The sequence below is a fragment of the Liolophura sinensis genome, chromosome 3, assembly GCF_032854445.1.
Source record: "Liolophura sinensis isolate JHLJ2023 chromosome 3, CUHK_Ljap_v2, whole genome shotgun sequence".
NCBI classification, from domain to species: Eukaryota; Metazoa; Mollusca; class Polyplacophora; order Chitonida; family Chitonidae; genus Liolophura; species Liolophura sinensis.
Window position 1 is genome coordinate 5,675,231 of NC_088297.1, and position 17,977 is coordinate 5,693,207.

At 38.0% G+C, this 17,977-nt stretch overlaps 1 protein-coding gene across 1 annotated transcript in view; it reads right to left on the reverse strand.

Moving 5' to 3' along the window:
• LOC135463839 (regulating synaptic membrane exocytosis protein 2-like) overlaps positions 1 to 17,977 on the reverse strand; it is a 92,997-nt gene that overhangs the window by 35,261 nt on the left and 39,759 nt on the right. Inside the window, 5 exon segments of the mRNA XM_064741285.1 lie at positions 1,717 to 1,840; positions 2,326 to 2,436; positions 3,642 to 3,753; positions 5,821 to 6,023; positions 14,261 to 15,045. Of these exon segments, the coding sequence (XP_064597355.1) occupies positions 1,717 to 1,840; positions 2,326 to 2,436; positions 3,642 to 3,753; positions 5,821 to 6,023; positions 14,261 to 15,045 (1,335 nt within the window).

Here is a 17,977-nt window from a genome sequence, read left to right on the forward strand (position 1 = left end):
TACACGTGTGCCAGGGCATACAAGGCCCTGCAGGTTTCGTACTAGCCTATGTGATGTGCTGACAGCTATATTGTGCGATGGGTGTTTGTCTATGGTTGAGATCTAATAAAGAATATTAGAATCGTTTAATGTGAACTGTACCATATATCCAGCCTCGGCATTTGGGGAGTGACCGAGGCCGTCATGCAGGTGTTGAGGATTTCTGCTAATCAATTCCCGTTTACCAAAAGTTTTACTTGCCATACATAGCCAGGTGTTTGTTATCTGATAATAATTTCTAAAGAAGCTACCTGTACCAGTTGTCTATCAGTCTGCTGTAATTCATATACATTGTAAAGTTTGTGTTGCTGAAGACTGATAGAGTCTCTCAACACAGTTTGATAACAGTGGACTTTGAAGTCATTATGACAAAACTGCAGGTCTACACTATAGATGAATACAAATTCTCCTGTACATAAATTAGACTTTCTTGACAATCTATTTGTTTTGTAAATTAGTTTGTAACGTTAAATAATATTTGGCGAATTAACGCCCTCCCGATGAACCTCCCCCGCCCCCCCCCCCCCCTATTTTTCAGAATGAGCTGTCAGCTTGATGTCGTTTTCCCGCCAAGGTAGACACGTGGAAGCCTCTTCCGTGTTCAGGGACAATTACTTTACTTGCGCAGGCGTTTTTCAAAAGCTTTATTCACACGAAAGGCAGCCTTACTCATTGATGAAACGGCAATTCTCCGAGTTCCAAGGACGTGTAGATCCCCATACAAGAGAGGCTATGGAGACAAGCGGTCAGTAAATTTGAAACCCCCCGAGTGGAGAGTTCCCTGAAGATCTCATACAAGATAGGCTATGGAGACAAGTGGTCAGTAAATTTGAGACACCCTGGGTGGAGAGTTCCCTGTAGATGTCATACAAGAGAGGCTATGGAGACAAGTGGTCAGTAAATTTGAAACCCCCTGTGTGGAGAGTTCCCTGTAGATGTCATACAAGATAGGCTATGGAGACAAGTGGTCAGTAAATTTGAGACACCCTGGGTGGAGAGTTCCCTGTAGATGTCATACAAGATAGGCTATGGAGACAAGTGGTCAGTAAATTTGAGACACCCTGGGTGGAGAGTTCCCTGTAGATGTCATACAAGATAGGATATGGAGACAAGTGGTCAGTAAATTTGAGACATGCGGGGGGAAGAGTTCCCTGTAGGTGTCATACAAGATAGGCTATGGAGACAAGTGGTCAGTAAATTTGAAACCCCCTGTGTGGAGAGTTCCCTGTAGATGTCATACAAGATAGGCTATGGAGACAAGTGGTCGGTTAATTTGAAACCCCCCGTGTGGAGAGTTCCCTGTAGATGTCATACAAGATAGGCTATGGAGACAAGTGGTCAGTAAATTTGAGACACCCTGGGTGGAGAGTTCCCTGTAGATGTCATACAAGAGAGGCTACGGAGACAAGTGGTCAGTAAATTTGAGTATGCGGGGGGGGGAGAGTTTCCTGTAAACCATTGGATACATAACAGTAAGTAAAAAGTAAGTATCACATTTCATATGCTTATTGTATATTCATTGTACCTTGCCTTTACCCAACATTGGTACATTTGTGAAATAAAGATGACTGCTTAAGACACGATCCTCTTGTTGGCAGGTGCCCTGATGCCCACTCCTAACTGCTATTTTCACGCATTACCTTGCCATGCAGGCAATCAAAGGGAGAGCACTCTCACCTGACACTGCGGTGAACTATTAATTCCACTTGAGGTTCTTGTTTAGATTCCAGGATAATCTCGTACACTTCTTCAAACGTAGCGCCTTGTAATGGCCGCCCGTTCCACTCCACCACTTCATCACCTAAAGGAGAAAAATTTAGTTTATTTATCGGTGTTTGACGCCGTGCTCAAACATTCTTCACTTCTGTGATCGCCATTATGCTTACTGGGTGGAAGAAACCGTAGTACCCAAAATAAACCACCGACCTTTGGCAAGTTTCTGACTAGACTTCTCATGTAAGGCAGCAGCTGAATCTGAGAAAGCAAAGTTTGAACATGTCACTTCACTAGTAAAGAACCTGATGAAGAGAGCCAAAGCTTTAACCATCTTACCTTACAAGGCCCAAAAAATACTTAAAATATGTTGGCAAAGAAAACTTGAGTCATCTCAAAGCTCAGAAAATATCAGAACATCGAAAAATTTCTTGTTCGAGTCTGGAATTTAACTGAACCTTATGTGTGAGAAAACCAGCACCTGAACTGTACACCCAAGTGTCAGAGAAAAGTTGGCAAACTCAGACAAAGTGGTTGGCCAAGTCTGTTTGACAACAACTATGACTTCCTTACCTGACCTAAGATGTCCTACTGTATCAGCAATGCTTCCTTTTTTCACCTTTGTTATAAAGGCCCCTAATTTGTTGGATGAATCTGACCTTCTGCCCCCAATGACCTTTAACCCTGCAACAAAACGAGAGAAGGCGGGATTTCATACACTGTTTGCAGATGCGGCATGAGAAAGAGACCACCGGTGTCCGCTGATTATGGTCGAACTTATAAGTTTGTCTGACAATACTACATTTTACTTTTATAAAAACTTCCCACAAAAATGGCAATGATTGGGATACCCGCAGAAGTCTGAAGTGGGACATTTCAGTGAGGCTGCACATTCCATGGCAGCGTCAACAGCACGACGTCACAGTGGCTAGATCAAATACGTCACAGACGAAACCGCAGTACGCAACATGTTTTGCGTCGCACAACAAAAGACTTGTGATGTGAAAGTCCTAGGTCACACTAGCGCCACCTTTTGAGAGAGGAAAATGTGCCCGTACCCCACTGACATAAACTGGCACCGAACCCACACAAAAGGCCACTAGATGCATTCAGAATACAAGTACACTCAACCTGATTTAAACAACACTGCCTCTCACCAATGCGGTAGCTGTGAGTTCAAGTCCAGCTCATGCTGGCTTCCTCTCCGGCCGTAAGTGGGAAGGTCTGCGAGCAACCTGCGGATGGTCGTGGGTTTCCCCCGGGCTGTGCCCGGTTTCCTCCCACCATAATGCTGGCCACCGTAGTATAAGTGAAATATTCATGAGTACGGCGTAAAACATCAATCAAATAAATAAATAAATAAACAACACTGGAATGACTGAAAATGGCGCTAGACGGAACAATTTCAGTGAAATCATATACAGGTAGGATGACGCATCTCTGCTAACAAGACCTCCCAGCATATTCTCACAGTTTGTGAGGCCGTGTTGACAGCATTCATGGTGTTGACAGCATTCATGGTGTTGACAGCATTCATGGTGTTGACAGCATTCATGGTGTTGTTTGCGCTATCTAAAATGGCACAAGGCACCTAAAACTGACGCTTGACTCACTTAACATGACTCTGCGAATCAGACTCACCTAAAACTGATGCTTGTCTAGCCTAATATGGAACTAGACACGCCGCAAATGGTACAGGACTCGCCTATAAAGCACTGCAGTAACCTAAAATGGCACCCGACTCACCTAAGATGACAATAGACTCACTTAAGATGACAACAGACTCACTTATGATGACAACAGACTCACCTCAAATGGCACCAAGCACCAGAAATGGGACCAGAATCACCTAAAATTGCACCAGACACCTACAATGGCACTGGACTCACCTAAAATGGCACTGGAGTCCTTCGGACCTGTTCCTTCGAGAACAGCTTTCTTTAAGATCATGTGACCAATCCATCGAGTCCCATCTGTGGACAGCTGCCATGTTACTGGGTGCTGGGGAAAACAGGTATTAAACAGGAAATATAGCCAAATCATTAAAGACTAAAAAAAATGAGATATTAAGGAAATATTGATTACAACTTTTTAGGACAACATAATCTTTGTGTATAATATTTTATTAGAAAAATAATTAACAAATATTATGAAAAGATCAGTTACCTTTACTTGAGTATCAAAAAAAACAAAACAAAAACAAAAATAAATCTAAAGCAAGATTTCATATAATTTACTTGATATTTTATAATTTATGTAATACGACTACACCAAACAAAACTTCAGAATAAAATTCCATTCACTCAAAGAATATATTTTCCATCCAACACAAAACAAACACCGAAAAAACTGACTGTAATTTTTTGGGGCCAAATATATGAAACACTTCAAAGTTCCAAACTTGATCATAAGCTCAAATTACTCCTCAAAGTTGACATTGTAGATGACATTGTACCAACTTGTAAGTTTGTTTACAACAACTACACTACTTCCAAATGAAGCTTAGATTTTTGACTTTTCTTATAAAAAGCATCATAGAATCTGTAAATGAAGGCGAAAAATTTTTTATTTAAATCCCTTGCTTCATGCAGCAAAATTCTAACATTCCATCTGAAAACGTATACTGTATGCACATCTTGGCAAGGTGAACATTGCCCACTTCAAACAAGTCGGTTCAAGAGGTGTGCTCTTTTCTTATTATACATACATGTAAATCACGATTTCTGTATAGCTGTGCATGTAAATCACGATTTCTGTATAGCCGTGCATGTAAATCACGATTTCTGGATATTCACGAACACCGCAGAGTAACAGCAATGAATGATGATCTTTGAACCGACTTGTGTATACACGAGCAGGCAATGCTCAATGACAATCCCAAAAATTTCAGAAAACTTAAAACAAAAACAAATTCTGGCAACTTTTTTCTGATGCTTAATTTATTTTAACTCAAACAAGTACGAAAAAAGACAAATGCAAAAACATCCAGTGCGCACGCGCCTTAACACCATATATACAGACATGTTACCATATCGACGCAAATGGCAACGAACACGACAAGATGGGGGAAATAGAAAGCACTGTGGAACATGATTGGATAAGAAAAAGGTGCACGCGGAGGGCAAGTCTGGATCGACAAAGTGGGTGGTTGAAGCTGTGTAGATCACACTCTGCACAGCCTGACCAGACTTCTCTACTTCTTGATGCAACAGCAGCGTTGTTGTTGTTCATTTGTAACAACTAAACTGTACAATAAAAACTGTCTGTTACGGTATAATAACTCGAATCAAAATTCTTTCTCAGTTTGAAGTTACATTTTTTTTTTGTTGTTACAGTAGCACTGTTGTTGTTTTTAACTGCATATTAAAAAATTGTTTATTTTGATAACTCTATATGAAGACGTCTGAGAAAAAGTCATGTGTGTTTATAGCTATGTATAGCTAACCATTGCCAGTGTTACAGGTTATTAATTGCATAAAATAATTAACTTATTAAAAATACATGAATTTACATATTTCTAAAGTACGTATGAAGTTAAAAACCACAGAAACTCAAAAACTCAAACTTGTCCTTATTTCAATTGGAATTACATGTATTTCACTTCTGAAAATTTTATTATATCACTGAAAATGATCTTCAAAAAAACTGACTGCTTATCAGAATGTTAGACTGGCCTCCATGCTACATGTATAAGAAAAACATCTAGAATTTACTGCTGCAGAACTTATTTGGGAGAGTAGCGACAACGACAAAGTCTTAAAACATGTGTTGATTTCACATCTGTATAAAAACTTGCAATGAAAATAATGTTAGTGTGATTTTTTTCCTCTATTTCTGCAGATACCCAGAACTAATCTATGATGATTTTTTGATCTGTACGCTGGCCTTTTTCATTTCTATCTTTTATTCCATCACTAAGGCTTTACATTTTACAAATTTTGGCCATTGTCCTAAATTGTTTTGTGTTTTTTTTTTCTTGCTGATCTCTACATGCATTTAACCCTAACAACTAGACTGTGTCAAATCAAGATTTGCCCTCCACTGCATTTGACACACAGAGTTGTCTACCTTGAGGAGTTCTTCATTCAGAGTTTGACTACTACTTGAAAACCCTGTATCTATGCCCGAGTCTTTAATTAGAGGTTCCGACCAGCCACTTTCGTCTTCCATGCTTTGTCCCTCGCCGCGACCAAATCGTACTAATTTAGACTGTTTATCGTCAGGTCTACCTGAAGCAGTTCGTTTGCATGCCTCAATGCTTTCTACATCCCCTGTAAACACAAGAAAAAGCCAAAAACCAATGTACTGTGATCAAGCGTGACTGATGGTATAAACAGAAAATGGAGCAAAACTTGAAAGTGAAACTGAAAGTCAACATTTCAGCAAGGGGAAACTAAAACTAAATCTATATGGAATGAAATTTCGAAACAAAGCTGAAAATGTATCACAAGGCTTTGTGATGGGCAGATATGGGATGAGCTGAGACCTGGCACATTCAAACCAGCTGCTTTTCATCTAGTTAACCTTTGTTCTTTATTTCACGTCTTGATGACTTTGCAGAATTTTCTTTTATCCTTTTGAAGAATACAAGGAATTATTACACACTGCCAAATGGTACAGATATTTCAAAACAATGACTACTCTGTGAACATTATAAAGTTGAACAAAAACTGGAGCAATAAAATCCCAAAAATGTCTTGAAAATGCTTTTGAAGACCCTTACTTAATTTTAGTACAAAGGGTACACATACAGGAAAAAAAAGCAGCTGACAGGTGCCTGCTCCCGTTAGCTTCACGAAGAAAGGACTGCCTTGTGTTCGACATGCACCAAAAAAAAAAAATAATAATAAAAAAAAAAAACCAAACCATCAACACATCCTACAAAGCCATACGCACAGGACTTGCATCAACAACAACAGTGGTGAGCAGGGACCTTGCAGTACGCCTCAACCAAGTTTCAATGGGAAACTTCAAGTGTAGCGCCACAACTCACCGACAGAAACTTTTTGATCTTAGCAGCTAAGATCTCATCTTTTTTCCACAGTTCTTCATTTATTATTTCATATTCACCTGAAGAATGGGGTTTGAAATAATCATAAAGAGACAAGTGATTCTAAATAAACAGTCATACATACATACATATGTGTGAATATATATATATATATATATATATATATATATATATATATATATATATAAACACGAATGTGTCCTTAATTTACCCTTTAATTTACTCTTTAAAGGCAATGTATATGACTGAAGCTGCGAGCATATATATATATATATATATATATATATATATATATATATATATATATATACATGTATTAAACATAAACGTATAAGAAAGAAACAAACATTTTAAGGACATTTAACAGTGCTGAAAATGGCTCTACTAACGGGTCACATGTGCTGGTAGGCTGATGTCTTAAAACTACATTTAATTCTAATTATTCACTTGAAATTTGGATTTTTTCTTCCTCTTCAATTGTTTACCCAATAAGGATGGATGGTTAAATTACTATCCCTTTGTTGACTTCCCATAATCCTGGGGTAAGGTTATATGGTGGGGGGGGGGGGGGGAGTTAAAGAAAACACTGATATACGTTCACAAAAAATGTGTTTTCATACCAAGGAATACAGAGAATCATTGAAGTGTACAAACTACAAATCCTGGAAAATCCACGATTTTCTGCTGAGATGTTTTTTGCTCATAAAAGACCATAACTGTTTAAGGAGATGTCATGCCGACAGCAAGAAACTCGTGAACAGTTGCATGAAAATGACCTCATACATTCAGGTATACTTCCTAGAATCTACTCGATAGGTCTATACAGACATTATAACTCGGATGCACAGCAATTTCTCCAAGACAACTACTCATCTACACATTCTAACATGCTGTATTCACCAGTCTTAAACACCATTTTTACACTAGTTGAGACAGGAACATACATTAAATCTTCAACCTTTTCAACGACAAAGCACGTTTTTTTCAATGGAATTTCAGTATGCATACAATTTATTGTGAAAATGGCATTAAAAATGATTTGTTTGTGTCATTAAAGATGCAACCTTCATAAAATCATGCAAATTATTTCTCTCAAAATATTAGTTGCAGAGGTGGTTGAAAAGGTTGAAGAACTGGGGTAAATTTGGCGTCCTGTGTGTTACATCTACAAGTGTCAGCCAACGGTGAAATTTCCCAGAATAACCCCACTGAACGTCAACGGATTGATCATGTATAAAAAAAGATTAATCTCATAAATAGTGTAATTCCTTAACATTTTTTTGCATGTTTGCCAGATATTTGTTTCTAAGGGCATTATTCTGTGTATTCTTGGCTCATTTCCAAAAGTAAACTGTAACAACTTAAGGTGGCCACAATAACAGTAATGGACCAGCATACATTCTCTTAACACCAGAGTGCGTTACAGTATCTGCTACGGCCGTATTACAACCTCTGCCTGGCACAGTGCAATCAGGGGATCTAATACAGACGTAGGAGAAAAACGGCTTCTCACTCTGGTAATTAGGAAAATGCAGAAAAAAAAAAAAACGGAATTAACTTATAGCACAGTCAGGTGTATTTAATGAAAAGCCATAAGAAAATGTATCCTGTGATTATGCCAATGAAAACAGAAGAAACAAAACCACCAGCGAGCCAATAAAAGTAACAAAACATTTGGTGACCAAATTTTGGCACAATATCATTATTTCCTTTGCAAATGTGATTTACATGTGCACTGTAAACTGTAAACTAAACTGCTAAAATCATGCAGATACATATGAACATGTCTATCTACAAGAAGTTCTGACTTCGATTTTGAATAATAAATATCTTCCAAAACCTGTGGCTAGGGGTTATTTTTTTTTTTTTTTTTCACATCCAGTTAGCTAAGTCATTTTTCAGGCATCATCTACCAGACATAAGTTAATTTTATATTAAATATTTAAAACTTTAAATAAATGTACATGTATTTAATTTTAAACACAAATTTGATTTATCTTAAGCATTAACATGCATATAACATTATTACATCGATGTGTTCAGATTACAACTAAACGTCCTTCATGTAAAGCCAAACCAAATCTCATATCAACAAAGTATGAGCAACATGTGTTACAGTGGAATTTGCACAATTTCTAATACAATAAATTTTTATAAATGTAAAAAGATATACATGTACATCCATGTGTCAAGTATGCATCCTGAGGTCTGCATCTAGGGAATTTTCACAGGGTTTAAATTAAATCTAAATTAAAATAAATTTAAATTAAATTAAAAATTAAAAACAGCGTCGTGTTTGATTACATGTATGTGTATCAGAAGGCTATTGTTTGAAGGAACACAGAAGTTACATCAACAACTGGCCACAGAATATAATATACAGCACAACACATTCACAAAGCCATGGTAACTCCGAGTTTAGAGGGGTATCAAAAGCAGATTCCAAAATGTTAAAAAGGAAATACATAGACAAAATGTGTGCATGAATATTTAACTGTTACCCCACCCCCCCCCAAAAAAAAAATTACCAGCAATACTAAATAATATGCGTGTTTAAGTGCTGGAACTGACATAAGAACATGACCTGAGGGTGTATGGGAATTTCTGGAGGTATACTATAAATGCCTTTTTATTCGCGTGGTACTAACATTCGCGGATTTCGCGGCAAACACCTTTCCGTGAAATTAAGTACCATCAAATACAAAACCCATGTAAGTAATTTATTAATGTGGCATGCATTACGGTTTTAAATTTTAATTAAACACGTTAATTAGAAATACCTAATTAGAATGTATTCCGGTTTTAACAAATCAGGCTGAATTGATCGTCAGTTAATTCTGCTTTCTTTTAAGGAGGCTTTGCTCCGTCTAAGAGTTGCCACACTGCAATGTCGTTGTTGTTGTTGATTTATTGCCGTGGTTAGAGACGTACAAATCGATAATTTGTACTGGGCGTGTGTACGTGATACGATATACATATGATGAGAGAGGCTGTTTTTTTTATCGACTGTACTTGATTTCAAGTCAGATCAGCTTTCCGACACGGCCGATACATTGCGCGGGGGGTGTGGTGGTGGTAGGGGGGGTCCGTATTCAGAATTTACTCAAATCTGTCACAGTTAACTCAAAGTTTCATTCACACTGCTGATGCATGAGAATTAAACAGTGGGTCTTAATAATATCACATTCAACCTTCGTCGTCTCCCGGAGTGAATGACACGAATATTTGCTCACACAGAAGGTAAGGGCTTCGTCTTATAAAGATTAACAGTCTTCAAAAGATTAAAAGCTTAGGAGGATTAACTTCCTTTGTCTGATCCAGTTACTGTATTGTATAGAACTTTTGCCACATCTTACCAGTACAAACAAGTTTAAATGATAACACTGTTACTTGAATGCTTTAGCTGTTTTATTACTTTAAGATTCTGTATTGGCGTTTGATTTTCGTTTATCAGTTGTCCAAAAATTCTGCTATGATCCGCGAAAGTTGATTCCCACGAATGTGTCTTCTTACCAAATCCGCGAAAGTTTATACCCACGAATAAAAAGGCAATTACAGTATTTTAGTATCTGATTGAAAATTTATAAAACATTAATAAAAGAAAAACCAAAAACAAAAACTGGCCTCCTCTGAATTACCTCCCTTGTTACACAGCAGACGCTATGGTGTAATGACAGATTAGTTTTTGAGGCATCAGCACCAACTACAGGAAGTGGGACCTGGCCTACTGCGAGAAGTGGGGCCTGGCCTACTGCAGGAAGTGGGACCTGGCCTACTGCAGGAAGTGGGGCCTGGCCTACTGCAGGAAGTGGGACCTGGCCTACTGCAGGAAGTGGGACCTGGCCTACTGCAGGAAGTGGGGCCTGGCCTACTGCAGGAAGTGGGACCTGGCCTACTGCAGGAAGTGGGACCTGGCCTACTGCAGGAAGTGGGACCTGGCCTACTGCGAGAAGTGGGACCTGGCCTACTGCAGGAAGTGGGACATGGCCTACTGCAGGAAGTGGGACCTGGCCTACTGCAGGAAGTGGGACATGGCCTACTGCGAGAAGTGGGACCTGGCCTACTGCAGGAAGTGGGACATGGCCTACTGCAGGAAGTGGGACATGGCCTACTGCAGGAAGTGGGACATGGCCTACTGCAGGAAGTGGGACATGGCCTACTGCAGGAAGTGGGACCTGGCCTACTGCAGTACAATGTAAGCCTATGCAGCAAGAACATGTAGCCTTACGCCACAACAGTGGCAACCATAAACGTAACGGAGAAAACCATGGCACCAGGAACTGAGCGCTTTTCAGCTCAGGCAGAACAAACATATTTGATGGCGTTCGTCAAAGCTGTCATACTTTCATTAGGGGATTTTTAAATTTCCTTCAAATGGTTTAAAACATTATGTAAGATTTATCCTGAACCTGTCAAATTAGTTTTCAAATTAAAATCTGTCTTGAAAGTATATCTTCAAGTATCTTTACATGTATGCTGCCCTGTCTTGGAAACTTGCCATTAGCCACTTAAACACAGCTTACTTTTAACAATGTGCCATTTAAATTGAAGAGTGACTTCAAGGGAGGTAATTTGGTGCGGCCCTATTGCCTTGTCATTGAAAATTCACATGCATATGTGCTTTAAGAAATAAAGTACCAGTACATGTGCAGTATATCAACTTGAAAAGATATATGAAAGTACAATATAGCTTGAGCAGGTTAAAACCATTTCCACAACCTCGAACTACTTTCCTACAACAGATCCACATGTAAAAGTAGTTCACCTTGGTGATGTGTGCCCATTCTCTGGAAATTAAAGGGCGATTTTCATAGAACCTCACAAATACTTTCCTAAAGGTTATCAAAATTTCCACAATGCAACTGATAGTAAAAATTTTAGGGTTCTACATAAGGGGCATGTACATGTGGGATTCTGTTGGGTGTAAATGAAAAAGTCGTTTGTTTGGGGTAATTACCGATTAAAGAAAACTCAACTTTTTTTTTTTAATATTTGAAGATTTTTTTTTTAACATGTTTTAATTGAAATTTTTGAACTTGCAAGGAACAGATGTCTTAATTAAATCTGTATTCAATGACCGGAAAATTAATTTGGAGACAACATATACATGTCTTCAGAGAGGAATTCTTTAATTAATGTCTAGAAAACCTTTCACACACATATAAATGTTTGACATCCATTATACTTTTCAATATAAACCATTTTTCAGATGATGAACAAAACAAAAACATATGTCAAACTACCAACCCCAAAATTCATAAATTAAACTTGTTACCCAAAACAAACAACTTTTAATTTTGTCTCTTAAATGGACACACAGACTCTGCTGATAGGGATAACATGCAAGCACAGCCGTCATCAAGAATGACACTTGGGGTTTTTCTAACAGCACTCAATTTGTCTCCCCTCTAAACTCAGACAACAATGGTGAAAACTAAATGCTTACAACTGCCTGTATTTCTGTACATTTGCATCCGTAAGACTGGAAGCAAAACCAATGAGCCAGAATAATTTAAATGACGTACAAGAAACCTAGTTGACATGTTCATAAATAGACATACATTGTTTTGCATTGAAACTACACATACTGCAACACGTGAATCTGATTCACAAGTACATGTAAATCTACCGTTAAACAGGTTCTACACAATAGTTAAACAATGGCATTTTTAGGAACAAATACAAGAATTTAAAAACATTCTGTGTTCTGACATTTGCTTGAATGAATGATTTTGATTTCTTCGCAGATTTGTATTATTTTATCACAAGTGTATGCTGTATGTGTTTTGATTCAGAATACATTTTAAAGTTTTTGAAAATACAAATTTGAAAATGCAGCAAAAGGGGAGACAATTTGAAGCTTTAAAAATTATCTCCCTTTAATACTGATTTAAACATCTAAAGCATGTAAATGTACATTCCTATAAAGAGGTATGATCACTTATGTTTTAGACTTTGTTAAATTATTAGAATTATAACATACACATACTCCTCTGTTTGTTCTCATTATGTGTGGCTTTTGAAAGATTATTAAGATTTAAATGGGAATCATGTTCTGCGTTTGTATACGCTAGAAGGCTGATCATGAGCATGTTTTAACACTGCGGTTGCATTTTACACGTACCCATACTGTAATCCTTCAACCTTTTCGCATGTTTACAAGGTGTTTATTCAAGCAGATTCTGAAGGCATTATTCTGATAAAATTATACTTTTGGCCCATATAACCACAGTAGTTTTGTTTCCAAAATCCAATTATAAATGTGTATAAATTGGAAAGAAAGTTGCTGTTTCATAGCCGTTTCAAAAGGTTGAAGAATAAGAGTACACGCACCTGTAGTTTCCTCATAAATATGATTAATGAAAAGTAACTGTAGCTAACTAACATTTGCCTATAACATATAGCATCCAAAGCCATTCACAGAGATAGATTTTTAAATTACAAGCTTTTAATCGAATCGATGTAATGCGAAAATGTAGAACACTTCAAATACTGTTAATAAGATAGATATATATATATATTCCTGTGTGTACTGTAAAGATAATTTCATATACTACAGATATACTGGATGTCAATGTAACTGAATGCATGCTGATTGCTTTGAAAAGGTGATAAAAAAAATTACTTCTCCATGTTAGAATTCAACTACATGTACACGTAAATTGCACATTTACGTACGTGTAGACTCAACAGTTGAGACAATGTGATAATACTCCAGTTATCTCCCCTGTACTTCTGGCCACATCTACATGTACCGTGCATACCATAAAAATGGGTAAAAATGTTTTGGTTGTTCGTTCGTTCATTCTAAAGAGCTCAAAAAAAAAAAAAAGAAACGAGGACTTCACACTGTATCCAGGTCATCCCATTTAAGAAATATAAATGACTGTAATGATTTATCCCCTTCCAGGATGTGTTACAATGTTTCTAAATTTGTACAATTTACTGTAATTCTTCAACCTTTTCGCATGTTTGTAAGGTGTTTATTCAAGCATATTTTGAAGGCACATTCCCTCTTCACTGATACAATCATGCTTTTTCTTTGAACTCTTGAAGTTGGCCAACCCAAATAATGTAGTTTTGTCTTCAAAATCAAATGAAAATGTGCATCAATTGCACTTAAAGCGCTTTCATTTTTTGTGAAAAGGTTGAACAACTAGGGTAATACATTTCACACATTTAAATCATAAGGGATGAACTTAATTTTTGTTAAACTCATCACTACAGAGCTTGAACTATCAAACATTTTGACCCCTGCATAAAATGCTTCCTTTGTACATGTAGAACAGGACCAGAGCTCGCTACATTATTGTGTCAGGACTCAGCTACTGAACGAAGACTTGTATTTCAAGTCACTCATCCACAAGAATAACTCTGCAGTAACATAGCACTTCATGTTCATGAAGCGTTAACATCAAAAGCTAGATTTCTACCCACAAAATTTTTTACCAAGAAAACCCTTAACAATGGAGACACACTATAAAGTAGTTCACGTACCTTTTTCGCTCACACTTTCACTTTCAAGGTCTTGCTCTTCGCAGCTTGAGCACTCCGGAGTGGATCGTATTTCGTCGTCCGAGCTGCTCAGAGACTGTTGACGCTGTTTCTTGCCGCGTTTGTGCTTGTGCGGTTTAGGCGGAGGGGGTCTAACACAGTCAGAAGGGTCGGAGCTAAGCGAATCATTTCGTATAATCATGGCCTCCACCTTGCGCCGGCTACTGCGCGAGTTCTTCGTGGCTGCGGAGCTAGGGTCCAAGTGTTGTTTGCTATGGTCTGTGAATTTGTCCGTGTCTTCCGGCCGCATGTCTTCCACGTGATCCACGCGGATGTAATGTTTAGATCCTGCGGGGGAGCCGCGGGAATTTGTAAACTGATCGTATTGCTCAGTGTGCGCGTTCACCGTCCTGTCTCTCAAACGCTCTGACCTTTCACCGTGTTCTCCGCGCTCACTCCTTTCGGCGCGCTCTCCACGGTCGTGGCTGGGCGATCGCTGGTCTTTAACGTCCTTGTTGCGATCATGTCGATGCCGACTGCCGCTCTTCCTATCTACACTTTGATTTGAGTTCTCGGCCATTGCTCTTTCGGCGTGTCGCACTTCTCGGTCGTACTTGTTAGTGCTTGTGTAAGGCTCTGTTAGATGCCTGTCTCTGGTGGCTGCATAGTCTGCTTGGTTTTCTAACATCCTGTCGTGGAATCTCTCCCGTGATGGCTCTCGTCTCCGCTCAGATCTCTCTGTGTCATCCGGATAGCCTCCCCGTCCTGATGATGACTCCCGAGACCCTCTGAGAAATAAACCAAAAACAAACCAACCAAATTACACTGGTATTAAAAACAAGGTTTCTTTACATCTTTGTCTTACAGTAGAACATGCTTCTATAATCTTTTAGGTATATGATCTTTTTCCGCGGTTTCAGCTCTAAAATTTAACATGCTCTTCTGTGCGATATTAAAACTGTCGATTGACCAATGTAGTTGAACTTTTAAATTAATTTCCCTCACAGGGAAACCTTTGGTTAAGACATTAAACAAAAAAACCTCACAATTCATTAAATACGCCTAACACATGAGCACAGCTGCAAATGATACATTTAGCGTGTTTGCAAGGTCAAAAAACAAGTTAAGGTCTGTGAAATACAACATGGTTTTTCTGCATGACTAAGAGCACGTCTCTGAAGAAAACTGCTTTAACAGATCCACAAACCTGTCACAAAATATGACTTAAATGACCTTGAAAAAATTTACCACAGTCACAGACGATGAAAATAGTCAGAGAGCATGTGGACTGAGTTAGGTAAACATTGCTAAAAGCTTTCAAGAGACAAAGTATTGACAAAGATATGCATAGATACGATATAAATATATTTCTCTATTGAGTAATTTGATTGGAGTTTTGTGCCGTACTTAAGAATATTTCACTTATAAAATACAACAGCAGCCAGCATTATTTTGGGAGGAAGCCAGATAGAGCCGAGGGACCATATAATATTAACAACATCTGGATAAAACTTGTGAAGTAAAATAAAAATCAAGCAAATCAAAACAGTCACCATTGTTCACAATTAGAATGCATTATAACACAAAGAACAATTATCCCTAAACACTAATAAATAAAATACTATGTCAGTTATTTTGCGAGAAACAAAAATTTGGGTAAAATTATACACCCCAAGACATTTTTACAACTTTTTCCAGCACAAGGCAATCATAAGGCAATCATTTAGGCAATCATAAATCATGATTTCGTTACTTTCAAACAAATATTTCTGGGGAATAAGATTTACCATCATGATACATGTGCATACATGTACACACGTGTACACACCAGTACACACCAGTACACATGTACAGCAGGATTGTGCAGTTTTGTGAATGTGGTCTCTCACTTGATACACATACAATGTACATACGTTAAAATCAATGTGAATTTCTGAATTTCTACACTGAACGCCTAGATCGCTTCAGGACAGCAAAGCTGTTTCCTCGTCATATGGACCTAGATTAGAATCTCCACTCGGAAATGTCGACATAAATGACATTACTTGCCCTACATTTGCATTTCAGCATAGAAGCTGACCTAGAGAGACTGTTAGAGGATAACCAGGTGTCGGGTGTTGTAATCTGAAACCTGGTCAGGTTTAGATTTAACAGATGGTCGTACTGATCCATAAAACTGTACTATAAACATTTATGGGTCTAACTTTATTGACAATGTATTGCTCTGTTTTGCTGATTTCTTTGGTTGAGTTACTGATAACAAATAGGTCATTCAATGTCAAACCAGCCAAAAAAAAATTTGTTTGTGGTGACCCTCTTGGATTTTGCTGAAAAAATTCTTAAAAATTCCATGACATGTATGAGGAAGGTTTCCCAAGTTATAGCCCCAAATTCCAAGTGGTTTTTGAGATATGAACATCTTAAAACACCCTGTAAAGTTCATTTTCAACAGTCACGAATAGGATATATTTTTTTGAGGCATTTTTGGATGACCAAAACTTCCAATTCCATGGGCCTAGAAGTCTGAAAATCTACCCACAGAGCATTTTCTACCCTGGCTTTCAGAATATGGAATCAAAAAATTAATATCTTCAATACTTTTTGAGATATATGCCCCTAAATATCGTGTTTCGTTCAACGCATATATGCTATTTCGTATTTTCAGCGAACTGCCATAGGTCATGTGATAGATTTAGGAGATATTTGTTGCCTGATTAATATTATTGATGTATATGACAATTTGCAGAAGAAAGTCTGACCATTTTGAGGTATTATTATTCATGTAGTTGGTGTCTGAACTTTGCTCCAGGACAAAAAAAGCAGACATTTTACCTCATTTTTGTCTTAACTGATCCCCATGTTGACAGTTGAACAACTCTTTGAAATTTTTTCCACATCTAGATACATCTATTAGCCAACTATGGTAGAAAATTCAAGAGTTGTTCTCAATTCCTCCTACTGAAATTAAATTTTTGAAAAAGGCAACGTTTTGATATACCACTGAACTGGAAGCACCGGTCATCCAAAAATGCGTACCGGCTAAGGGTTATTTAACTGACTATCAGCTGAGGATTATTTAAACAACTTCTGGCTTAGGGTTATTTAGCCCACGTCGGGCAAAATACAAATAAATCCTAAGTACATGTAGCCCTAGAAAGTGGATGAAATAATCAGAAGCAAGCAAAATGCATCCTCTGAAAAAAGCTAATAGAGCTGCTTAGTCAGAGCTCAAATTGAACGGTGTAGAGCTGCTTAGTCAGAGCTAAAATTGAACTGTGTAGAGCTGCTTAGTCAGAGCTAAAATTGAACTGTGTATGTAGAGCTGCTTAGTCAGAGCTAAAACTGAACTGTGTAGAGAAATGAAAACATTATAGAGCTGCTTAGTCAGAGCTAAAATTGGACTGTGTACAGCTGCTTAGTCAGAGCTATAACTGAACTATGTACAGCTGCTTAGTCAGAGCTAAAACTGAACTGTGTACAGCTGCTTAGTCAGAGCTATAACTGAACTATGTACAGCTGCTTAGTCATAGCTAAAACTGAACTGTGTAGAGCTGCTTAGTCAGAGCTATAACTGAACTGTGTAGAGAAGTGAAAACATTATAGAGCTGCTTAGTCAGAGCTAAAATTGAACTGTGTAGAGCTGCTTAGTCAGAGCTATAACTGAACTGTGTACAGTTGCTTAGTCAGAGCTAAAAGTGAACTGTGTACAGCTGCTTAGTC